The 26,148-nt window shown below is 46.1% G+C and overlaps 1 protein-coding gene across 4 annotated transcripts in view; it reads right to left on the reverse strand.

The window, feature by feature from the left end:
* The window catches only part of nalcn (sodium leak channel, non-selective), a 188,577-nt gene that overhangs the window by 120,448 nt on the left and 41,981 nt on the right, over window positions 1-26,148 (reverse strand). For all 4 annotated transcript variants that reach the window (XR_012096255.1, XR_012096254.1, XM_073028810.1 and 1 more), the window contains exons 10-14: window positions 23,532-23,618; window positions 6,691-6,822; window positions 3,840-4,007; window positions 2,480-2,671; window positions 1,502-1,639 (exon numbers count right to left, since the gene is read on the reverse strand). Coding sequence is in view for 2 of the 4 variants with exons in the window: in XM_073028810.1 (XP_072884911.1) it covers window positions 1,502-1,639; window positions 2,480-2,671; window positions 3,840-4,007; window positions 6,691-6,822; window positions 23,532-23,618 (717 nt within the window). In the remaining 2 variants the exon portion in view is untranslated. The remainder of the gene's footprint in view (window positions 1-1,501; window positions 1,640-2,479; window positions 2,672-3,839; window positions 4,008-6,690; window positions 6,823-23,531; window positions 23,619-26,148) is intronic.

A 26,148-nucleotide genomic window follows, 5' to 3' on the forward strand; every position in this document is an offset into this window, starting at 1 on the left:
AGTTCCAAACTTCCACTCCTTCTCATCGCTCGGTCATTCTGCAACTTATTCTCTCTTGCATTCCCATCCACTCCCCTTTGATTCTCCATCCTCCTATGAACTGGGAGCAATTTACGACAACCATTTAATCTACCAGCACTTCTTTGGGATGTGGGAAGAAAGCTGAGCATCCTCATGGTCACTGGGGGAAAGTACAAACTCCACACGGACAGCACCCAAAGTCAGGATCAAACCTGGAGCGTTGGAGCTGAGGCAGCGGCAGAAGGAGGATTGATCAGCGAGTCCTTGAACTTATGGCTCCATTCCCAGATACCCCGCAATGTCCTCCACCAAATCCCTTTCCCTGTACCTCTGTGTCCTTCTTTTCCATTAAGAAGTGCCTTAAACTGACCTTGATGTGGTTCTAATGCCTCCCATATGGTTTGTGTCCAAAACACTGGGATATTTCTCCATGTTACAGGCACTTTAATAAATTCAAGTCATTGTCTGTTTGGCTTCTAGTCAAGACATAATGAGATTAATTTCGAATTCCTGTCACTTAATATCACAACACAACATCACAACACAAATAAACTACACGGGATAATATTCTCTATGCAATTCTACATTTTTAAGTTAGTTCCACTCAAGCAACCCAATGCAATTCTACATACTGAAGGATACATACAATTTTTCCAGAATGGTCAGCAGCGGGGCTAGGATTTTCTTCCTTTCGTGAATGCTTCTCCCTCCCCACCACTGAACACATCTTCAAGAGGCAGTGCTTGAAGAAGGCACCACTAAGGACTCACACCATCTGGGATATGCCAGGAGCCTGAAGATCCACTCTAAATTATTCATAAATAGATTATTCCCTTCCTCAAGATCTCTGAAACCATGCACACTACCCCATTATTCCTTCCTTTGCATTACTTACTTATTGTAATTTTTAGTTGTTTTGGCTGCCAATACTGGCTGCCATGTTTTAGAGATGCAGCAGTGATTGACTTTCCAAACCAACATCATTGGTGGAGACCCTCCCCGACCCTCCACACCCCCACGCGTGGAGTGTTGGAGAAAGGAGACGATATATGGTAACGCAGCACAGTACGCAGCAGTTAGCATAACACTACTACGGTACCAGTGGCTTGGGTTCAATTCCGCTGAATGTAGAGAGTTTGTACATTTTAACCGTGACTGTGTGGGTTTCTTCTGAGTGCTCTGTTATCCTCTCATATTCCAAAGGTGTAGTAGGCATGCTCTACTGGAGCCAGAAGAATGTGCACCCTTGTGGGCTGCCCCCAATGTCCAGCACATCCTCAGACTGTGTTGGTCATTGATACAAATAATGCATTTCACAAACACAAGAAAATCTGCAGATGCTGGAAATTCAAGCAACACACACACACAAATGCGTTTCACTGTACGTTTCCAAGTTTCAATGTACATGTGACAAATACAAATAGGGCTAATAGAAGAAGGCCAATCAAATCTAACAATGGCCACGCTGGATAGAGCTCACCAGAGTGGCGAAGAGGTGGTAGAGGATGAAATAAATGGCTACGACGGGGGCCCAGACGTGGCCAACTGCAATCAGCGTCTGGTCCATCACATCCACCCATCCCTCTTGTGTGATGATCTGGAACATGGACATGAAGGCCTAGAGAAGCAACAAGATCAGAAGTTCATCAATGCAACTCACTCCAGCTGGAAGCCCCACACATGCTTCCTGACAATGTTCTGCTCAGAGCACTGCACAAGGCTTCAACTAGAAAGGGACAGAGGGCGAGGGGGGGGGGGGGGCTGAGGGGGCGTAGGGTTAGGGGGGAAAGGGGAGTAAAGGAAGTGTGGGCAGAAAGACCAATGGGAGAGAAGTAAAGACCTCACATCCCAGGATATTGCAGAATGTTCTAAAAATGTCTTATCGCTGTGATGTATGTCCCGGTAAACGGAGACCTGACATATGGGTTTGGGAACTATTGGTCACCCAGTGAAAAGTCACTGTGTGGAACCCACTTACTGGACACTATGGCCAGATAAACAGAGGCTGCTGCCTTCAACTGAGGCCCAGTCAGGGATGTTGGGCGAGGTTGGGGGGGGGGGGGGGGGTGGCGTGCGGTTAGTAGGGATAATGGACTGGACACAAAGGGAGGATTCAGGGTTGAGTGGTCAGAATTGAGACTTGGGGTCAGGTTGGGTTGTGGCAATAACGGGGTAAACTGGGTGAAGATCTGAGAGGCCAGGCTCCACCTGTGGACTCTGTAGACCGGAGGTTGGGATGACAAGTGGATGCGGGGAAGTTGAGGGTGGGTGGGGGGAAGTGAGCCAGTTTTATTTGCCTGATGAAGAATCCTCAGCTGTCAGAGGTCAGGAAGCATGGCCCAAACATATCTATGAAGCAAATGCTAACACCTCAGTAACCGGGAAATGAATAGCATTGACGATCAGATTTGGATGAGACAGTGTGGTTAAAGGCAAATTCAAAACCAGCAGTGCACACCCTTGGGAATGTGGTGAATCGGTCGAGCTCCTCCACAAAACAGAACATCTGAAGGCTGATGGATGACATGACAATCAGCAGGCTGGCAGTGAAGACTACCAAACTGCCCAGCTTCTTCCCCGGACCAAATATTTTGTAGACAAAGTCCTCCAGCGCTGGGGAAATCTTAATCAGACGGACCACCCTCAGGACCTGAGAGCACAGAGGCAGGTGTTAACAAAGGACAGGGAGAAATGCTTTTCACAATCCAAAATCTTCCATTTATTCTCTATTCCCTCTGAAACAGTCAAAGTTCCACACTTTATGTTCTTTCTTCAGAGCTCTGAATTTTCCTGGTTCCCACTGATTTCCTGATGAATCTGTTTCTACTGTCCTTTCAGATCACTACAACTCAATGTGTATAAATATCCCCTCCCACGACTGCTCGTAAGGAGCTTGTATGTTCCTGCTGTGACCATGTGGGTTTCCTCTAGGTGCTCTGGTTTCCTCCCACAGTCCAAAGACATATTAATTGGTCATTCTAAATTGACCTATGATTAGTCTAGGATTAAATCGGGCAATTGCTGGGCAGCACAGCTCGAAGGGCTGGAAGGGCCTATCCCACACTGTATCTGAATCAATAAGTAAGTGAAGACTATTGAATGGTTCCTTGGTATAAAAGATGGATGCCTGACCTCATAGTCATGGCCCTTGTACCTTCTTTATCTACCTGTGCACTGTACTTTCTCCATAACACCTTATTCTGCACTTTATTATTGTTGTCCCTTGTACTACTTCAATGTACTGATGTGATGAAAAAACATCACATCAGCACACTGATGAATGGATGGCATGCAACACCAAAATGTACCAATTTACCAATTTCCCTGCGCAGCTTAAGTTGTGGAACTGCAGAGTAGGAGGGTGTGGTCTGGCGGTAAGAGGTGGGAGTGGGGTTGACGGGGACATTGTTGCAGCCACTCACAGCACTGGAGAGTGGATCACGGTGTTTCACTGCTTTGTACTGTACAGGATCTAAACTTCCCTCTTCACCCCAGGTAAAATTATCAGAGGCATAGATAGAGGAGACAGCCGGTATCTTTATCCCAGCGTTGTGGGCTGAAGAGCCTGTTTCTGTGCTGTACAGCTGTATTTCTATGCAACGAAATAACCTATAGGGATGTCATGCAAAGCAATGTTTTTCACTGTACATATGACAATAATAAACCAATTTACCAATTTATCAAATAAAAAGCTCACATGTAGCAGTTTACACAGATAGATTGGCTGGCTAGCAGGAAGGAGAGAATGGGCTTTTACAGGTATTTTTTGATTCCTGTGCTTTCAGGTCACTGGCTTGTAGTGCAAAGCTCACACTTACCTGAAAGTAGGTGAACTGTGAATGATAGAGGTCGGGATAGATGTGCAATGTGGTGCCCAGCACCAGTAACAGCTCAAACTTGTGCAGAGACGAGCTGATGTAACCTGTGAATCCCAGACACCAGATCTTCACCAGCGCCTCCAGGTCGAACAGAATGGTGAAGGCCACCTACACAAGGAGTTTCCAAACCTTAGTCACAATGAATGAGCTAGTTCCAGAAGTGACTGACCCACGGTCTTGTTAACCTTAGCAATTTCATTTTGCAGAACTTGACCAGAAGTGACTACTTCAACTTAGACAGGCCATCCACAGCTCCACATGGTGTGTCAAGATGCAGGCAGTGGAAAGAGTGCAGGGAACTTTCAAAGGGCTAGCACAGCTAGGATGGGCCCAATGGTCTCCTTATGAGCTGTGAGATTCTATAGCTGCAGGTGTCAGAGGAGGCTCGGTACAGTGGATCAAGAGGTCAAAGGTTCAAGAGTTGATCAGAGACTATCAGCAAGAGGGAGCACACAACCAGAGGGGCAAGGCCAAAAGGAGTACAGTATCCTGTTCAGTTTTAGTGATGAGGGAGTGCTCCACCAGAGGGACCATCCTGCAGGAGGAGTGGGACTAGAGAAAGGATCGCTTTGCCAGCTGCTGTGATGTGGGTGTGCCCCACCAGAGGGCTGGAACTTGAAGGAGCACCCCAATAAAGGAACAGGGCTTTGGGGAAGAGTCCCACCAGGGGAGCAGGGACAAGACAACACCCTGGTTAAGGGAGTGTCCCACTGCGAATGGGATGGAGGAGCACCCTATTGGGGAGGCGAAGAAAAACCCACCAGAGGAAATGAGGGAGCAACCCATCTACAGATTTACTGAGTATTTAACTAGAATAACCTATCCACTAATCACAGATGTGACAATAACCCCTTCCCATCATTGAGGACAACCTCAGGAGGCAGTGCATCAGGAAGGCAGCATCCATCACTGAGGATCCCCAGCTTCCGGGACATGTTACCAGCGTTGGGGAGGTACAGGAACCAGAAGCCACACTCATTGAATCAGGAACAGATTCTCCCCTCACGAAGAGTCCATGAACACTACTTAGTTAGTTTTTTTGCACTATTTATGTATTTTCTACAAAAAAATTCTAGACATGTAAGTCAGTGATAATAAACCTGATTTTGGACCTGACAGAATATGGATAATTAATGTTTAATCATCTTAATGTTCAGCTTTGTAAAACTCCGCACCCACTCGCTACTTATAATCATCACTCTGTCATATATTCTGCAACTGAACGTCTTCCTGTCAAAACCATTGTCTTTGCTGCTCTAACTGCAGACCAGGGGCACTGCTCAGGCACACAATAACATAGACATCCGTTCCCAAACCAATACAGCTCAGACACGTCCTGACATCCAAAGGGAGATTTGTTTACATTCATAGATCAAAATAAATCAGCCTCTCATTTCTGTAAGAGATGAGGGAATTTATTGACGGGTTCTCTCTCCACACTGGCTGCTCTTCTCTCCGAAACCAGGCACTACTTTATCCAACACATCCACACTCCTTACAAAGTATCAGCCACCTCACATGTTCAGCTCCTCTTAGCAAGTTCTGAATCGCAGCCTGACATACTGAGGAGAACTTTAGCGTGCTCCCAAAGACTGAGTCAACATGACACCATTCAGCCCATCTCCTTCTGTTCCGTGGACATGGGGGAGTTAAGAGAGTGAGATCAATGGGGGGGGGGGAAGAGGGAGAGAGAGGGGTGGGGGGAGGGAGGAGGGAGAGGAAGGGGAGGAGAGGGAGGGGACGGGGAGAAGGAGAGTGAGGGGGAGGGGGAAAGAAAGGAGAGAGAGAGCGAGAGAGAGTGAGGGAGAGAGGGGAGAGAGTGAGGGTAGGACAGCAGGAGACAGAGAGGGGGGTAGGGAGGGACAGAGGGGGAGATGGGGAGAGAGTGAGAGAAGGAAGGAGGGAGGGCGGGGGAGCAGGAGAGAGGAAGTGCGAGACAGAGGAAGAGGAAGGGAGGGAGAGAGAGGGGAGAGAGGGGGGTGGAGGGAGAGAAGGATGGATGGAAGGAGGGAGAGCAGGAGAGAGAGAGGGAGAGAGGGGGAAGAGGGGATGGAAAATAGAGTGGAAGGGAAAAAGAGGGGGAGGCTGGGGAAGAAAGAGAATGGCATGGAGAAAGGGGAGACTGGGACTGCCTCCAGGTGGGAAAGGAGTGAGATTCTCTGCCTGAGAAGCTGGAGAGAAGTCCGCACATCACTGCCCGAGAGAATGGGTGAGGCAGAAACCATTGCCATACTTGGCGGGTACTCTGAGGAGCATCTGATCTGCTGAACTCCCAGTGCCATAGGTCAAGAAGTGAGAGGCTGGGACTCGGCTTGATACCTTGGTCACAATGCCCAAGTCACTCCTTCCTGTAAATTTCCAGGATTACCTCTAATGCTGCATAGAAATTAAATTACAACAAATAAAAGTGTCATGAAGTTACAAGCAAACTCACTTAAAAACAAAGCAGTATGAAGTGCTGGAGTTTAAGGGGGGGGGGGGGATTTGTATGCAGTGTAACTTTAGGAGTGTCCGTGTTGCACCTTCCCTGTGATGTAAGCTTCACTTATCCCAACTCGCTTTCAGGAACCATCACACTACTGCCTATTATTTCACAGTAGAAATAGGTAGGCAAAGAACCAAGCACATTCCCTGTATCATTGCTCACTTGGTATTCTGCAGCAGTAGAGCAGCTCAGAGAAAAATGCAGTAATCTGACAAAGCCAGACGTTAAAGGCAGCTTAAACATTCCAGCACTGTACCCGGCTTCCCCTTTCTCCCCAGAAACGTCCTCTCGGTTTACCGTCCTCACCTCTGCCAGGTAAAACACATCGTACTGGCTCCTGGAATTCTCCTCCTTGTAGTAATTGCTGGCGGCTACAGTGACATCAACGGCAACCATGCACAAGATGAACATGTGGAAGATGGAAGATTGCATCATTTTCTGAAGAACAAGGGGGGAGAGAAACAGACCAGAGAAGATATCAACGTCTAATATTTAACATGATGATAATATGGAGAACCTTCCATTTCTTGTATGTTGTGTGGCTTATCCAAAACCATTTAATGTAGAACACTACATCACAGTACAGGCCCTTCGGTTCATGGTGTTGCGCCAATCTTATAATCTACTCTGAGATCAAACTAACCTTTCCCTGCTGCATGGCCCTCCATTTTTCTAGCGTCCATGTGTCTAAGAGTTCCTTAAATGTCCCTAATGTGCTTGCCTCTAGTGGTGAGTGTGTGGGTCATCACGCACTCACCACTCTGTATAAAAATGAACTTCTGATATTTTCCCCTATACTTTCCTCCAATCAATTTAAAATTATGCTCCTTCATACTTCTGAGAAGTGTGGGGATCCTGGGCTTAACCAAGAACTAAGGTTAGACTTTCTAAACTGCTGCTGCTGCCTCATTTGGGGAACTGGGTCTTGCTCTGGGCCCTCACTTCATGTAGGATGTCAAAGCTTTGGAGAGGGTTTACTGGACAGAGACTAGTGTCAGAGACTTCTGGTCAGTGGGGAGATAGGGACTGTTCCCCTCAGGGCAGAGGAGGTTAGAGATTTAATGGAGGCATTAAGGACAGGAGGGACAAGAGGGTTGGTGTCCAGAATACTTGGGGGGGGGGGTAGGGGTAAATGGCAGGACCTGGACAGCAGATAAAGAGTGTTGCTGTGATCTGGGGCATAGTCCCTGAAAGGGCAGTGGAAGTAGATTCAATAGGAACATCCACAAGCAACACAGTAGGTACGTGGGTTAAAGTAAACTGGTGAACTTGTTTTCATTAGGTGGGGCAAATCACACTAAAACTGGAGGAACTCAGCTTGTCAGGCAGCATCCATGGAGCAAAATGAACAGTCAATGGTTCAGGCTGAGTCCCTTCATCTGGATGTATCAGAACAGGTATACCCCAGAATCAACACTCCAAGGGTTGCTCTATAATAATAATTCTGCTTCTGCCCAGTAAATACAACTAGAGACACCCAACAACTTGTGATTGGAACAACACACACAAAATGCTGGTGGAACAAAGCAGGCCAGGCAGCATATATAGGGAGAAGCACTGTCAACGTTTCGGGCCGAGACCCTTCGTCAGGACTAACTGAAAGGAAAGATACTAAGAGATTTGAAAGTAGGAGGGGGAGGGGGAAATGCGAAATGATAGGAGAAGACCGGGAGGGGGTGGGATGAAGCTAAGAGATGGAAAGGTGATTGGCAAAAGTGATACAGAGCCGGAGAAGGGAAAGGATCATGGGACAGGAGACCTAGGGAGAAAGAAAGGGGGAAGGGAGCACCAGTGGGAGATGGAGAACAGGCAGAGTGATGGGCAGAGAGAGAGAAAAAAAAAACAAACAACTAAATATGTCAGGGATGGGGTAAGAAGGGGAGGAGGGGCATTAACTGAAGTTAGAGAAGTCAATGTTCATGCTATCAGGTCGGAGGCTACCCAGCCGGTATATAAGGTGTTGTTCCTCCAACCTGAGTGTGGCTTCATCTTGACAGAAGAACCTGTGATTGGACTTGCAGTTGGAGAGGACAGAGAAAAGCAGAACCGCCACCACAAAGCTCCAGAGATCAGGGTTCGATCCTGACCTTGGGTGCTGCCTGCACGTCTTTCCTGTGACTCTGCAAGGGTTTTCCCAAGGTGCTCTGGTTTCCTCCCATATCCTACAGACATGCAGGTCAGCAGGCCTCTGTAAATTGTCTCGTGTTTAGGTTAGTGTTAGAACTTAAGGAGAGTTGATAGGAATGTGGGAGAATAGATAACAAGGAAATAAATTGGCTGTAATTTTTGAGAGCCAGCATTGATCTGATTGGCCAAATGGCCTCTTTTTAAGCTATCTGAAAATATGAGTACTCGCCTGATCTATATAGACAGCAGCATCAGTTCCATGAGGAACCTCTGTTGCCAAAGCTTAAATGTAGACGCAGTACGTAGCTTTAATTAACAATTTCCTTCTCTTGCTGATTCACCTAATGGACAAGACGGGACCCATTAGGTAAATTCAATTACTCCCTCATACAGAAATACCCTAAATTCATTGTATAGCACTAGGACATTAAGCACACGCTAGTTTCTTAGAGTTAATTGACATCAGGGCTACAGACCATTAAAGTCAGTTTTACAACCAATTGTATACGAGCAGCAAAAAGTACTGGGTACGTTTTACCCTCACTATACCTGGCAACAATACGCTCACGGAGGAAACGTGACTGAGAATCGCAGCAGTTTGATGTTAATCCGATGAGCGGTCACTCTGTAGGTTAGGGAAGACAGCTCTTTTGTTTGCACTCAGAGTCAGCCTCTTCAAAAGCCTGCTCACACTGTTCTCCATGGTTAGAGTTATAAAGGCATTGAGAAATACAGTACGAAAACAGACCCTTCACCCCACTGAGCATCAGCCACATGCAATCGGACTAATTCTCCAATTGAGGACCCTCCCCAACCTGGAGAACACATAGTAACGAGCTCAAGAACAGCTGCATTCTAACTGTTCATGATGGATTCTTGACCTCACTATTTAACTCATTCTCATCTTCCACCTTATTATCTACCGGCACTGCACTCTCTCTGCAGCTATACTCTATTCTGCGTTCCGTTACTGCTTTACCTTGCGTTATCTCAGTTGATCTGTATGAAGAGTGTCCAAAACAAGCTTTTCATTCCATCTAAGTACATGTTAATAATAGACGAATTCCAATGAAGACTAATGGTTGCATACAGAAAGACCTCATCAATGCACATTCAAAAAAAGTGGCAAGTCACACTCACTAAAGTGTGTCACTCCCTCGTTACCTCACATTGATAGCGTGCTGCTCCCTCGGTACCACATATTGAGTGTGTCGCTCCCTCAGTACCACACACCGACGGTGTGTCGCTCCCTCAGTACCACACATCGACGGTGTGTCCCTCCCTCAGTACCACACATCGACGGTGTGTCCCTCCCTCAGTACCACACATCGACGGTGTGTCCCTCCCTCAGTACCACACATCGACGGTGTGTCCCTCCCTCTGTACCACACACCGACAGTGTGTCGCTCCCTCTGTACCACACACCGACAGTGTGTCGCTCCCTCAGTACCACACACCGACAGTGTGTCGCTGCCTCAGTACCACACACACCGACAGTGTGTCTCTCTCTCTGTACCACACACACTGACGGTGTGTCACTCCCTCGTTACCACACACCGACGGTGTGTCCCACTCTCAGTACCACACACCGACAGTGTGTCCTACCCTCAGTACCACACACACCGACAGTGTGTCCTACCCTCAGTACCACACACACCGACAGTGTGTCGCTCCCTCTGTACCACACACACCGACGGTGTGTCGCTCCCTCTGTACCACACATACCGACAGTGTGTCACTCCCTCATTACCACACACCGACAGTGTGTCACTCCCTCGGTACCACACACCAACAGTGTGTCCCACTCTCAGTACCACACACCGACAGTGTGTCACTCCCTCGGTACCACACACCGACAGTGTGTCCCACTCTCAGTACCACACACCGACAGTGTGTCCCACTCTCAGTACCACACACCGACAGTGTGTCGCTCCCTCGGTACCACACACGAAGTGTGTCACTCCCTCGGTACCACACACGAAGTGTGTCACTCCCTCGGTACCACACACGAAGTGTGTCACTCCCTCGGTACCACACACAGACAGTGTGTCGCTCCCTCGGTACCACACACTAAGTGTGTCACTCCCTCGGTACCACACACGAAGTGTGTCACTCCCTCGGTACCACACACAGACAGTGTGTCACTCCCTCGTTACCACACACCGACAGTGTGTCGCTCCCTCAGACCACACACCAACAGTGTCTCTTTTTTTCCTATTAAAAATATTTTTATTACAAATTCAGGGTTATATATACAAACCAGTGACTAACACAATTACTTCAGTACAAATAATAGACAATACACATTAAACCAAAATGTTTCCATCTCTGTCAATGATGGCAATTACCCCCCCGCAGAGCCCAACGGTCCTGGAACGCCTGTATGGTCACCTGGACTGAGCATGTTCCTTCTCAATATTTACCTGGGCATGAACGTACGTACCCCCTAAACATTGCCAGTGAGTCTACCCGGGCAGATCCTCCTGCCACCCGTTTCCAAGACCCTCAGACTGCTCTTTTCACCAGCCCCTGGAGCATAATGACAAGGACATCCTCATCCCTTCATGCCCCCTCCTTACTGGATGACCATATATAAATTGGATGGGGCTAAAATGCAGCCAGAAGGTGAAAAGCAGCCCACGCAAATACATCGGTGTGTGGTACTGAGGGAGAGACACACTGTTGATGTGTGGTACTGAGAGTGGGACACACTGTCGGTGTGTGATACTGAGAGTGGGACACACCGTCGGTGTGTGGTACAGAGGGAGTGACACACCGTCGGTGTGTGGTACAGAGGGAGTGACACACCGTTGGTGTGTGGTACTGAGGGAGAGACACACTTTTGGTGTGTGGTACTGAGGGAGAGATACACTTTTGGTGTGTGGTACAGAGGGAGTGACACACCGTCGGTGTGTGGTACTGAGGGAGAGACACACTGTTAGTGTGTGGTACAGAGGGAGTGACACACCGTCGGTGTGTGGTACTGAGGGAGAGACACAGTGTTGGTGTGTGGTACTGAGGGAGTGACACACCGTCGGTGTGTGGTACTGAGGGAGCGACACACTGTCGGTGTGTGTGGTACTGAGGGAGCGACACACTGTCGGTGTGTGTGGTACTGAGGGAGTGACACACTGTCGGTGTGTGGTACTGAGGGAGTGACACACTGTCGGTGTGTGGTACTGAGGGAGTGACACACTGTCGGTGTGTGGTACTGAGGGTAGGACACACTGTCGGTGTGTGGTACTGAGGGAGTGACACACTGTCGGTGTGTGGTACAGAGGGAGTGACACACCGTCGGTGTGTGGTACTGAGGGTAGGACACACTGTCGGTGTGTGGTACTGAGGGAGTGACACACTGTCGGAGTGTAGTACTGATTTTTTTTTACAGTCTGCCCGGGCAGATCATCCCACCACCCGTTTCCAAGACCCATGGATGTCTTGATTTCGCCAGCCCCAGGAGCAAGTTGACAAGGACATCCTCATTGCTCCGTGCCCCCTCCTTACTGGATGACCATGTATAAATAGGGTGGGGCTAAAATGCAACCAGAATGTGAGAAGCAGCCCACGCAGCTATGCACAAAAGGGGCTGCAGCCTCACACACTCCATATACGTGGTACACGGTCTCCTCCAGCCCGCAGAAGTGACATACGGCTGGGAGATCTGTGTACAAACTTGAGAACTTAGTGCAGGGCACCGCTCTATGCAGCAGCCTCCACCCCAGATCCCCCAGGTGCACGGGAAGAACCCTCTCGTAAAGAGACTTCCACTGGGGACCTCCCTCGCCTCCAGGTGGAAAGACTGACTGTCATGGCGTTTCGGGACAGTGGACAAGGTCTCGGAAGTGGAGGATGTGGAGCAGCAGCCCATACAGATACCTCCTACTTGCATCCCTGAATGGGATTGTGGGTGTCAAGGAGTGACGGCTCAATTTGTGTGGACTCAGCTCTCGTATAAGATCGTGGGGTCTGGGCCCAACAAGCAGCTCAGCCTGAGTCGTTCCACACACCTGAGCCGCACTGACATCCGTTGAGGTAGGCCAAGAGTCAGCAAGGTGTCCACCCTCTGCCAGAGGAGGGGATTCCTGGCCTGAGGCAACCATGTTCCAGACTCTCAGTAGGTCCTGATAGAAGCTGGGCAGACTCCGCAAAGCAGCACGGCTGACTTCTGCCAGTGGTAGCTGCATATCTTCGTGAAGACAGCAACCCCTCTAGAGGAAGAATGTCGCCAACACGTGCCACTTGGGAGGATGCTCGGCGTACAGAAATCTCTGCAGGGTCCTGAGGTGGAGAGCCACCAGTCGCATACGTATACACACCAGTGATTGCCCGCCCTCTCCTACTGGGAGACTCAAGACCGCTACGGGGACCCAGTGTTTCCTGTTACCCCATAAGTCCACTAACTTCCTCTGCATTCTCGTGACAAAGGTGGCAGGAGGGACTAAGGTGACCATCTGGTACCACAACATGGAGGCCAACAGCTGGTTTATGGCCACCACCCTGCCTTGATAGGAATGCACCCTGAGAAGGGCTGACCAGCGCCCCAGCTGGGCCATGACTTTCATCTCCAGATCCTGCCAGTTCGCCAGCCAGGTCTCCCCAGAAGGACTCAGGTAGACTTCCAGATAGAGGAGATGCCTGGTGTTCCACTCAAACTCACTCATCTCCTCACAGAGTAGTGTGTGGGGCTACAGCCTCAGACACTCCTTGTACACGTGGTACACGGTCTCCTCCAGCCTGCAGAAGTGACATGCGGCTGGGAGATCCGTATACAAACTGAAGAATTTATTACAAGACACAGCTCTATGCAGCAGCCTCCACCCCAGATCCCCCAGGTGCATGGGAAGAACTCCCTCGTAAAGGGACTTCCATTGGGGACCCCCCTCACTTCCAGCTGGAAAGACCAACTGCCATGGCGTGTCAGGACGGTGGACAAGGGCAAGGAAGTGGAGGGTGTGGAGCAGTTATTATGCAGAAAGTTTGAAGTTAATAACTCATCCCCTTCTACCTTAGACCACGAACTTATCAATCACCCCTGATGAGTCACTAACTTCAAACTTTCTACATAATCACTCAAAGAGCTGAACGGCACGTGCATGTAATGAGGTCTGTATAACTCATCTCCTTCTATTTTAGGCCACAAACTTATCAAAATTACCCCTGCTGTGGACACTTTCGGGAGGTCCAATCCATATGTTCCACGACCATCACATTTGCAGAAAGGGAGGATGTCGTGGAGAGATCATCTACTGAGTCAGTGTGGGTGAAAGTCAGAAACAGGAAGGGAGGAGCAGATCAAATGAAATAGTTCAGTTTAATATCAGAGAAGATACACAGTATACAACCTGAAATTCTTACTCTTCACAGACATCCACAAAACAAGAAACCCCACTGTAGGCAGATTTTGGAAGGGCACATAAATAACACTGTTGTAGTCATAGATAACTTCAACTGCCCTAATATTGAGTAGCACCTCCTTAGTACTAGAGGTTCAGATGGAGCAGAATTTATTAGGTGTGTCCAGGAAGGATTCCTGATGTAACATGTGGACAAGCAAACTAGAGGAGAGGACATACTGGATCTGATACAAGGCAATGAACCTGGTCAAGCGACATATCTCTTGGTGCGTGAACATTTCAGGAACAGTGACCGTAACTCCCCGTGAATCTACAAGTCTGCTGGAGGCTGAAGAATGTCTGCTGGGGTTAAAGGACTGTGCATGTGTTTTAGGTATGGAGGGAGGAACAGGGCCTGTTTTACTCATTGCTTGTACGTTCTGTTTTGTTGTCTGTGTTGTTCTGCCCAGCACTGTGGCGATGAGGCTCTAAAATGAGTCAGCCTTTCACCAGGGAAGTGATGACACTCTCCTGTTAGACTGTTTGAGGTAACTTTTTATTTATTCTTTCTTATTTCTCTTCTAATATTTGAACATTTGTGTATCTGTGCACTTGCAATGCTACTGTGACACCATAATTTCCCTTGGGATCATTAAAGTATCCATCTATCTATGCCACGTTGGCACCAGAATGTGGGGCAACACGTAGGCTGTCCACAGCAATATCCTTGTGTGTGTTGGCTGTTAACACAAATGACAAATGTATGTTTTGATGTCCGTGATAACTGAATCAATCTGAATCTGAATAAGGTAGCCAGGGAAGAGCTTAAGAAGGGACTTAGGAGAGCAAGAAGGGAACATGAATAGGCCCTGGCAAGTAGGATTAGGGAAACCCCCAAGTCATTCCACACAACATGTAGATTCTGTAGAAGAGAAGACGACTAAAGTGAGGGTAGGACCAATCAGGGACTGAAGTTGAAACATGCATGGAGTTGGAGGAGATAGGGGAGATCCTTAATGAATACTTTACTTCAGTATTCACCAGTGTGATGGACTTGGATGAACGTAAGGTCAGTGTAGAACAGACTAACATGCTGGAGCATGTCAAGGTTAAGAAAGTGGCAGTGTTGGAACTTTTGAAAATCGTCAGGATATACAAGTTCCCAGGTAGGGCGGGATACTACAGGAAAGGGTGGACTTTGGAGACAATGGCACCTAATGGCAACTCCTTTGCTTGCATCTTCAGAACCAGTTCTATTTCCATCTTTAATATCTCTATTTTTCCCTTTCAGAGTTCTTTTGAAGACCCTGACCTGGAGACACATGCTGACTTTGGTTCTTTGCGGGAATGGGACCCGCTCTCAGGGTCTCACAACTGGCAATTATTCGATATATCAAGGATGCGGCCTAGAAGACTAGCTTGCCTTCGGATTTCTGGGATTTTGTGGCTCTGGAGGCAGGTGGACTTTGCAGGAAATCGGAGTGTCATGGGAGATGGAAGATCTCTAGCTGTATGCCCAGAGACCCGACTTCTTTGGGCACAGAGCACAGAAGAAGCGATATAGTGGACTTTTAACATCGTAAATCAGTGAGTTGCTTGTTATGTCTCCCCTCTCACTGTAAAACTGAAACACCTGTACGATTCAACAGGAACTTTCAAAGAAGCAACCACTGGGAAAGTGAAAACATCATTGGGACCTCTCGCCTTGCATACCCGCCGCCGCTGCCACTCCCCCCCCCTCCCCCCTTGCATACCCGCCGCCGCTGCCACTCCCCCCCTCCCTCCCCTCCCCCTCCCTCCCCCCTCCCCTCCCCCCTCTCCCCCCTCCCCTCTCCCCCCCTCCCCCCTCCCCTCCCCCTCCCCCCTCCCCTCTCCCCCTCCCCCCTCCCCTCTCCCCCCCTCCCCTCTCCCCTCTCCCCCCCTCCCCCCCTCCCCTCCCCCTCTCCCCCCTCCCCCCCTCTCCCCCCCTCCCCCTCCCCTCCCCTCTCCCCCCCTCCCCTCTCCCCTCTCCCCCCCTCCCCCCCTCCCCTCCCCCTCTCCCCCCTCCCCCCCTCTCCCCCCCTCCCCCTCCCCTCTCCCCCCTCCCCCCCTCTCCCCCCCTCCCTCCCCTCCCCCCCTCCCCCTCCCCCCTCCCCCCCCCTCCTAATCAGGCTGCCTATTTAAATTCTGGTAGATCCTGTTCCTCAGAATTGCCTTGAGTAACTTTCCTACCACTGATGTCAGGCTGACCATCCTGTAGTCCCCAGGTTGCTCCTTGATATCCTTAAACAATGGAACAAATTTAGTCACCTTCCAGTCTGCAGGAGTTTTACACCGAGGGGAATTTTTAATTAAAAAAACCCACCCAGAGCCTCAAGATCTGTTGTCAGCCAGGTCTACCCTTCACCCTAACAGGAACATACTGCCGCTGGACTATTCTGTAAATGACCAAACTTAATGTGTTTACTTAGACAATATAAATCAAAAACACTAAATTTAATGGCCCTTGTTTTGCCGGAATTCAAATTAAATTTCTAGACATAAAGTTCAATACATCAAAATGGAAGAGTGCTTCAAGCAAACCCGCAATTCAGATTTGATAATTATGAAAGTGTTTCAGGATACTTGAAAGACATGTTTTTATTGCTGCTGGATAAATACTTTCATTTGGACTCAAGTAGTTTAAATGAAACTGCTAGAGTTGTTTTCTTAATGAGCTGACGATCATTGAGTATTCAAGTCCATCAAATGCATGATGTCTCGCTGTGATACACGGAGATGAATGTTTCAAGGAAGGCAGCAAGCATTGACAACCTAATTATTGTGATCCATAGCAACAACTCACTTCAACATATCTCTGTCTGCGTCTGTACTCAGGGGCAGAATAGTCAGCGGTCCCGTGGAAGGACTGGTTAAATTCTTGACCAATGTAAAGCCCTTCACCTTCTGACCAGTTGTGGTTGAACAAGCTGTACCCACACCTCAGATCAGAAGACCATGGGTTCACAACCCACTGCACTGACCCCAGCCCAAAATCCAGGCTGACATGCTGCATACTACTGAGGGAACACTGCACTGCTTCCAGAGACAGCGAATCCTGTCTGCTCCTTCCAGTGAATGTACGAGAATCCACGAACCACCTGCAGAGGGGTCAAATCCATTACAGTAACCTACCAAGATGATCTAGTTATAATCTTGCAGCTCACCTGATATAGCATGGAAGAAACCCCCCTAAACTAGTCTCATTTTCTTGGGTTTCACTCAAACCTTCTGAAGGTTTCCTATTCATTTCCTTATCCAAATGTCTTTTAAATATCGTTATTGTATCTGCCTCAACTATTCTCTCTGGCAGCTCTTTTCATAAATGCACCACCCTCAGCATTGCCCCTCAGGTCTCTTTTAAACCATTCCATTCTCACAGTAGAACTGTACCCTCTAGTTTTAGGTTCTGTTTCACTGTGAAAAGATTATGCATTCACTCAGTCTATGTGCATGATGATTTAATAAACCTCATTAAAGAGACTGAGGAGTAACCTATGAATAAGGTCCGAGTCTGTCCAACTACTCTTTATAATTCAAGCCCTCGTGTCCTGGCAATGCTCTTGCAAATCTTCTTTGCACTCTTTTCAGCTTAAAGACATCTTTCTTATAAGTGAACAAAACTGCACAACAGTACTCAAGTGTGGCCTCAATAACATCTTAAACAACTGCACCATCTCACTGTGTTCAGTTGGCTACCACAATTCCTACATCTTTTATTTCAAAAATGATTTCTTTGGATATACACTCAGCAGGCACTTTATTAGGTACCTCCTGTAGTTAATAAAGTGACCACAGTGTATAGTTGTGGGCTTCTGCTACTGTAACCCATCCACTTCAAGGTTAGACATGTGCATTCTAAGATGCTTTTCTCCACACTATTGTTGTAACACATGGTTATTTGAGTTTTTGTGGCTTCCTGTCAGCTTGAACCAGTCTGGACATTCTCCTCTGGCCCTTCTCATTAACAAGGATTTTTGCCCACAGAACTGCCACTCATTGGATGTTTATTTTTTTGCACCATTCTTTGTAAACTCTAGAAACTGTTGTGTGTGAAAATCCCAGGAGATCAGCGGTTTCTGAGATACTCAAACCACCCCATCTGGCACCAACAATCATTCCACGATCAAAGTCACTTAGGATCAAATTTATTTTCCATTCTGATGCTTGGTCTGAACAACAATTGAACTTCTTAACCATGTTTGCATACTTTTATGCATTGAGTTGCTGCCACATGATTGACTTATTTGATATTTGCATTAATGAGGTGTACCTAATAAAATGGCCACTGTATGCAAGCTCTTTGGAATCTCAAAGTACAAAAGATGCTGTTGATAGAGTGGTGAGGTGGAGATATATCTCTACTAAGGGAAGTGTAAGGTGCTTCTTCCTTCTGCTACAATGTAGGTCACCTTGGGGCAAGATGTAGCACTTGCTCAACCCCCCCCCCCCCCATCCCACCCTGATCACATGAAGCCATGGGAGCAGGTGATGGATGGTCGTAAGAGCAGCTGGTGCACATCACAAGGCCCAGTTATGAAACAACCGTTGGCAAGCAGACTATCCATGAAGAGTCCTGAGAATAGCCAGGGTCACCCATCTTGTAAAGACACTGCCCAGAAGGCAGCAACGGCAAACCACTTCTGTAGAAAAATTTGCTAAGAACAATCATGGGCATGGAAGGACTGTGCCCTCGTTGTATGACATGGTACATAACAAACCAGCTATTGATAGAAACTCAAAGGACTTACAAGGTGACTGACTGGAGGAAATGGGTGATGTAAGGAACATGGAACCATAACACCATGTCTACAGCTCAGGACTGAAAACCTTTTATATTCACTTTTCACGCCACTGGCAAGAATGCAGAAGGGACTGTCTGAAGAACTATCTGAAAAATCATCGCAAATCAAACCAAGGACATTCTCTAGTTTGATGCTACAGACAGCTACACATTAAGAACTTAACCTGTCATGTCTTCAGTGAAATCATAGTGGTGTTATTCAGTCAACTGCTCCTGGATTTAGTGATAGCTTCCAGGTACTAAACTTCAAACAGCTTCAATTTCCCTAATGATTATGCGATATTTTGTAATAAAAATAACTTACTATTTAGAACATTTCCATACATCTTATTCTCATTGATTTCCACACATCAATTAATGAAGATTTTGTAGCAAACTGACTATTAGAATTCTGCACTCTCAACTCACAAATCTGCAGGAAATTAAGTTTTTGATGTGAAAGAACTGACAGATTTAATTCTTCTGAATGAACCATGCAGCTTTGAAAACATTAATTCAAAGAAAAAATATTAATTGATGTTATTGTTACAAAATATACGAACGCCAGAAATCATTTAGCTAGTGCCAGCAGATTAGCATTACTATAACTGCATGGATAATTAGCTAAAGAAGGATTGACTGAATATTGTCAAATCTGTCTCTCCTTCCCTTTGCTGAAATTGTAGTTACTGAATTATCCTAGAGTGCAGCAAACACATTTATAGATTTGTCCAATGCTCCACATTTTGACCTTGTGGTTTAGACGAGTCTTAGATGTTGTCCTGGGAAACATTAACAGTTTTCAAGAACATTTTTGCCTGATTTGTCAGTTTTGTTAATTTAAAAATGCACCTTGTGGGACTTGTCAATGAATTATGGTACTGCTTTAAGTATATTATACAAGTATAGTCATGTTTTTATAATATTCTTCCATCAACACATCTTATTGTGCAGATAACATCAAATTCTAAGGATAATGTGCATAGCCTTAAAATTATACATTTTGCTCAATTTCACTTACTGCTACTAGGGATGGAAAATCTACTCAGTTTTAATTTGACAGTTTACTTCTTCTGTCATTTTATTCTGCTTCCCCCCACCCCCCCCAAAAAAAAATGCAATCCAAGCCTTAAGTCCGGTTCTTATCAGAAACAAACACTTGACATCGTTAATTTTTAAGACAGTTTTCAGATCCTGTGGGTTCATGGGCAGTAAGAAAAACCAAAGGCAATACATGTAGCAATGCTCGTTTAGTGATATAGTAATAGACTAGGGATTCAGATTCCAGGAATGATCTAGCAATATAAGGTTTATAGTGAAAAACTTAAATTGACTATGGCATCATTCATGTGTGCATAAGAAATGGGAGCAGGAGACAGCTATTTGCATTGAGACTTCTGTTATTCAGGTTCACGGCTAGCCTTCCCCCTTTATTCCCTTGATGTCTCAAAATCTATCCATCTGTCCTAAATGAACTCAGTGACCCAAGTCTCCAGGGGTAGAGATTTCCAAAGGTTCAGCAACATCTCAGTCAAGATATTTCTCATCTCATTCCTAAGTGACTCCACTTTTTCCTCAAACGTCACCGCAGGTTCTGGACCTCAGCTGCCTGCCCCAGCTTGTCGAGCCCTGTAAGAATTCTTCAGTGAGGCTGCCTCTCAGTTCTCTGAACTGCAGAGAATTCAGGCCCAGTTGACCCCGAATCTCCTCGTACAGGAAACCCACCATTCCTGGGACCAATGTTGGGAATTTTTCCTACACTCACTCCACAGCAAACACTTCCTTTCTCAGATGAGGAGGCAAAAAAATATTGAAAGGGAACAGTCTCCATGTCTGTGCAATGGAACATCAATCTCTTTGTACTGAACCAAGCAAGATTGTGTGGAGACCAAGTCATTGGGCATATTTAAAGTGAGGGTTGATAGGTTCTTGATTAATTAGGACAAAGGTTACAGAGAGAAGGCAGAGGAACAGGATTGAGAAGGAAAATAAATCAGCCATGATTGAACGGCTGAATCCTGCTCTTATGGCAAGACCGAGTAGGGACTGATGTGCAGCTGTTATCTCACATCACGAGCATTCACGAATCAGCATCTCTTACTTATTTGAAATGGAGTGGAAGTATCTCATCCTTGATCCTGTGGGTCTGTCCAAGGAGGGACAGGTAAATGCTGATGTTTCTTCTTATAGGGGAGCTGGTGACACTGCTACCTCAGCTGGGAGAGGTACTGCTGTCTTACATCTCCACTATGCCCAGTTCAAGGCTAACCTCTGTCTCCATCCCTGTGGTGTCTGCACATTGCCCATGTGACTGTGTGAGGTTCCCATGGATGCTCTGATTTCCTCCCACAAAACCATGGGAGTTGGCAATTTATCGTTTGCTGTAGGTTGTTCCTGATTTGTAGGTGATTGGTAGTAAATAGGAAAGTGGCAATAAAATGCATTAAGGTAGAATGAAGAAGATTGATAGTCAGACACAATGGACTGAAGGACCATTTCCACGCTGTATCCCTTTTTCTCAAGGAGTGGAGAAAATGAAGTGTTTGCCCCCACAGGCAAGAGGTGACTAAAAATCAGCTTTATTTGTCACATGTACATTGAAACATACAGTTAAATGAATTCTTTGCATCAACAACCAACAGTCCAATATGTGCTGGGGGCAGCCCACAAGTGTTGTCATGGCTTCCAGCGCGAAAATAGTATGTCCACAGCTCACTCATTTTAATCTTTACTACTTTGGAATACGTGAGAAAACCTGAGCACCTGGAGGAAATCTATGCGGTCACAGGGAGAAAGTATAAACTCCTTACAGACAGGAGTGGAAGTGAATTCAAGTTGCAGACGTTATAAAGAATTACTTTAACCTCTATGCTACCGTGCTGCCCTGGGAGAGAGCAGAGGAAGTGAAGGGGAAGCTGGATAAACAAGAGGGAGAGCAGTGAGAGGAGGTCGATGCCAAGCAGAATTAAGAATGCACTGGAGGAGACATTCAGCCCTTAAAACCTGTTCTTTCATTCAGGAAGATTATGGTTGTTCTGTGATCCAAGATATGAACTAACCTGGAAAAATTCAGTATCATGTGATCACTTCAAGAACATGGCTAAACACTGTATGAAATTGCAAGGGTCGCCAAACTAGCAGGATTAAGACGTGACAATTTATCAATAGCACATCACAACTCAAAATACAAGCAACTAATTGTGTTGCTGGTCGGGAAACACCTCTGGAGAGAAGTCATGGGGCATCACCCTGGTAGAGGAGATAGCAACGCTGCCTCTGGGAATTACTGGGAGGATTCTGAAGATACATTGTTAAGGCAGCAAACAGGAAAAAAACACCAAGCAACTCACTTGTATATATCCTAATTCTTTTCATAAGCTGATTTAATTTTAAAAAGCAACAAGAAGTGGCAATGAATAATCAGTTGAGTAGAATTTCCTTTCTAAGAATAAATTAGATTATAAAATGCTGTTAGATGCCACAGGCTATTCCTCATGTCCCAAAGCAAGTCAATTGAATATAACAGCACAGTTGCCCAAGAGAATATTTTCACAGATTACAGCAATTTACTTTATTCTGTTTCTGACCTCGCTGATGCGAGTGCCTTCACTTTGCCTCAACGTCTCATCTCATCCTACATTGAAATTACAAATGTCAAATGGGAAGCTTTGATTTGCTAGCTCGCTCAAGACATCTTACTGCAGTGGCTCAGGGCTTTGTTGACACCATACAGGTAGTACAGGATCTCTCATTTCCTTCTCCAAGCCCCTCAGTTTCTCTTCCCCTTTATGTTACTCCTGAACACCTCCCACTGCAGCCGAGTACATGCAACTGTCTTCACTGGGGGCAATCAGCAGCTTTGCGTGGAGTGGGCTGCCGGCAACGGTGGTGGAGGCGGATACGATAGGGTCTTTTAAGAAACGTATGGATAGGTACATGGAGCTTAGAAAACTAGAGGGCTATGGGTAACCCTAGTAACTTCTAGGGTAGGGACATGTTCGGCACAACTTTGTGGGCTGAAGGGCCTGTATTGTGCTGCAGGTTTTCTATGTTTCAACTCCTGGGGGTTAACCTACCGGATAACTTGTCACAGATACAATTACAAAGAAAGCACTGCAGCATTTTTACTTTATTAGGTGGCTCAACATGTCACTGAACTAACAAACTTTTGCAGATGTACTGTTGAAAGTATTCTAACTGATTGCATCAGTCTGGTACAGCAATTCACATATGTAGGATTGCAAGAAGCTGCAAGGAGTAGTGGACTCTAACACATCCCTTCCTACCAATGGTAGTATCTACAGTAGGCACTGTATCAAGGAGGTAAATGCTATGAAGAGCCCCGTCACCTGGCTATCCCAATTTCTCACTGCTACCATTGAGTAGGAGATACAGAAGCCTAAAGCCCCATACCACCAGATTCAAGAACAGCTATTACCTTCAACCATTCAGTTCTTAAAACAACCAGCACAACCCTAATCACTACCAAGCAGCAACATAACCACTTTGATCACCTTGAACTAAAATCAATTTATTTGTTTCTTAATGTTCTTTCTTATATTAAAAAAATGTGGAATTTGTATTTTTTTGTTGTGAATGTTGTGTATCTGATGCCTCTGCAAGCAAGTCTTTCATTACACCCATATATACATGCATTTCTGCACATGGCAATAACTTGACTAACTTTGCCTGCCCCAACACCTCGCGATGTGGATTAGGATATGCTTTGACCAAAGTTTTTATTAAGAAACTACACTGAAGGTGGTGTACAAATCCAAGTCACTGAGGGCTACATACTTCAGCAGAAAGGCCTTAACTCTTAGGAGAAACATCAACCATACCACTCACACTTTTGCCCCACCCTCCTCACCCACATCCCAACATACCTGTAGGTAGGCAGGAGCTCTGCCCTGAGGCTTGTTGACATCCACTGCCACAAGCTGCCAGCCTCCAGCGGCATCTTCGTGGAACATCTGCAACAAGAAAACACACTTACAACAGAGCCACTGAAGATCCCCACGGACCACAGATTCAATGGCTACCACAGTTCTAGGACTGTTAAGGTGAGAAGGGTGTGATCTTGCAGAATAATTCCAGGAATGAAGGACTCCAGTTCTAAAGGAGAGACTGAAAAGTCAGAGGTATGATCCTTAGAGGGGACACGGTTAAGGGGAGATTTAATGGAGGTAATCACAATCAGCAAGGATTCTAATGAAGTACTCAAAACTGTTTACAATGAGGACAACAGAATGGTGTAGCTCAGGCATGGGCAAACTACGGCCCGCAGGCCAAATGCGGCCCGTTAAGCTTTTTAATCTGGCCCGCAGAACTTGATGAAATTATATTAATAAACCTTGTTAACACCTCAGATCCATCCTGAGAATCGCCACAACAAAACTAAATCCAGACTTTGATGCGCTGGCTAAAAAGGGAGACCAACAACACTGTTCCCACTGAAATTAAAAATAAGTTTCTTCGTTGTGTTATGTAAAAAATGCATTTGAAAATATTTTTTTCAATAAGCCTTACATGTTACATGTCATTTCTGTTAAGTGATGGACATGAGTAGTGCGCAGGTGCACGTACGTTCTCAAAATAAAAAATGCGCTCCAGATCAAATAACGCGCTCCGCATACTGGCGCGCTGTCACTGTTCTGTCCTTGTGCTGGTCATTGTTGAGTTTTGGCACAGGGGACAATTGAATAAGAAGGAGCAGGACAAGTAGACCTGCATCTCCTACCGTTTTTGAAATAAAGACAGTCAGGAGGAGAGTGATGATGATAATATCTTGAAGGATAACAGAATTTTCAGTGCTTTAAAATAATAACTGTTACTATTAAAAAAAGCTGTATTTTATTCATTTAATTTTCAGTGTTTTAAAAGTCATTTCAATAAATAGCTAAATACCATGGGACTTCAAAGACAGATATTTTGTTGTAATGCATTTGTTCATTTTCAATTGAAATTAAAGCACATGTTTTCTACATATCCCATGATACTTTATTTTCTCTTATGAGGTGTATTATCAAAACACTCCGTCCATCTGCTCCTGGTCTGGCCCCCCTGTCAAATTTTAGAACCCTTTGTGGCCCACAAGTAAAAAAGTTTGCCCTCCCCTGGTGTAGCTGGTAGTGCTGCTGCTTCACAGCTCCCGAGAACCTAGTTCAACCCTGACCTCTTGTGCTGTGTGGAACATAGAACAGTACATTAGTACAAGCTCTTCGGCCATCTAAGTTGTGCTGACCTTTTAACCTACTGCACAATCAACCCAACCCTTTCCTCCCACATAGTCCTCCATTTTTGTTTCATTCATTTCCCTAAGTGTCTCTTAAAATATTCCTTTTGAATTTCATTTCTAGTACTCTAGAAATAAATGCTAACATTGCATTTCCACAGTAGCCTTCCTCACTGTTCACTACACTCCCAATCTTGGTGTCATCCGCAAATTAGTTGATCCAGTTAACCATATTATCACCTAGATTGTTGATATTGATGACAAAGAACAACTGACCTGTCACTGATCCCTGCGACACTTCACTAGTCACAGGCCTCCAGTCAGAGAGGCAACTATTTACAATCACTCTCTGGCTCCTGCCACAAAACCAATGTCTAATCCAATCCTCATCTTGAATGCCGAGCGACAGAACCTTTGTGACCACCCTCCCATGCAGGACCTTGTCAAATGCCTTGCTAATGTCCACGCAGACAACATCCACTGCCTTGCCTTCATCCATTTTCCTGGTAACTTCCTCAAAAAAACTCTTGCAAGTCTGGTTAGATGTGATGTACTATGCACAAAGCCATGCTGAGTATCTTTAATCAGTGCACATCTACCCAAAGACATACATAACCGGTCCCTTAGAGTAACTTCCAAAAACTTTTCCACAACTGATGACAGACTCACAGGCCAATAATTTCCTGGTTTCTGTTTACAGCCTTTCTTAAACAGCAGAAAAATATTGGCTATCCTCCAATCCTCTGGTGCCTCTCCTGTCACTAAGAATGATTTAAATATCTCTGCGATGGCCCAACAATTTCTGCACTTGCCTCCCATAAGGTCTAAGGGAACACCTCGTCAGGTCCAGGGGAATTATCCACCGATTCACCTCAGGACAGGAAACACTGTATAAGGTCCATGAAATTAAGGTCACATTGCCTCACTTCTATAGACTCTGTGTCTGTCTCCTGAGTCAATACAGATGTAAAAAAATTTATTTAAGATCTCCCTCATTTCTTTTGCCTCCAAACATGAATTACTATTCAGTCTTCCAGAGGACCAATTTTGCCCCTTGGAATCCTTTTGTTCTTAATATATCTGTAGAATCCCTAAAGATTCTCCTTCACTTGGTCTGCTAGGGCAACTTCATGCCTTCTTTTAGCCCTCATGATTTCTATAAGTGTTCTCTTGCATTTTTATACTCCACAAGCACCTCACTTGTTTCTACCAGCCTGTATCTTCTCTTTAACCAGGGCCTCAATATCTCTTGAAAAACCAAGGTTCTC

This window comes from Hemitrygon akajei, chromosome 2 (genome assembly GCF_048418815.1).
Source record: "Hemitrygon akajei chromosome 2, sHemAka1.3, whole genome shotgun sequence".
In the NCBI taxonomy this organism is placed as follows: Eukaryota; Metazoa; Chordata; class Chondrichthyes; order Myliobatiformes; family Dasyatidae; genus Hemitrygon; species Hemitrygon akajei.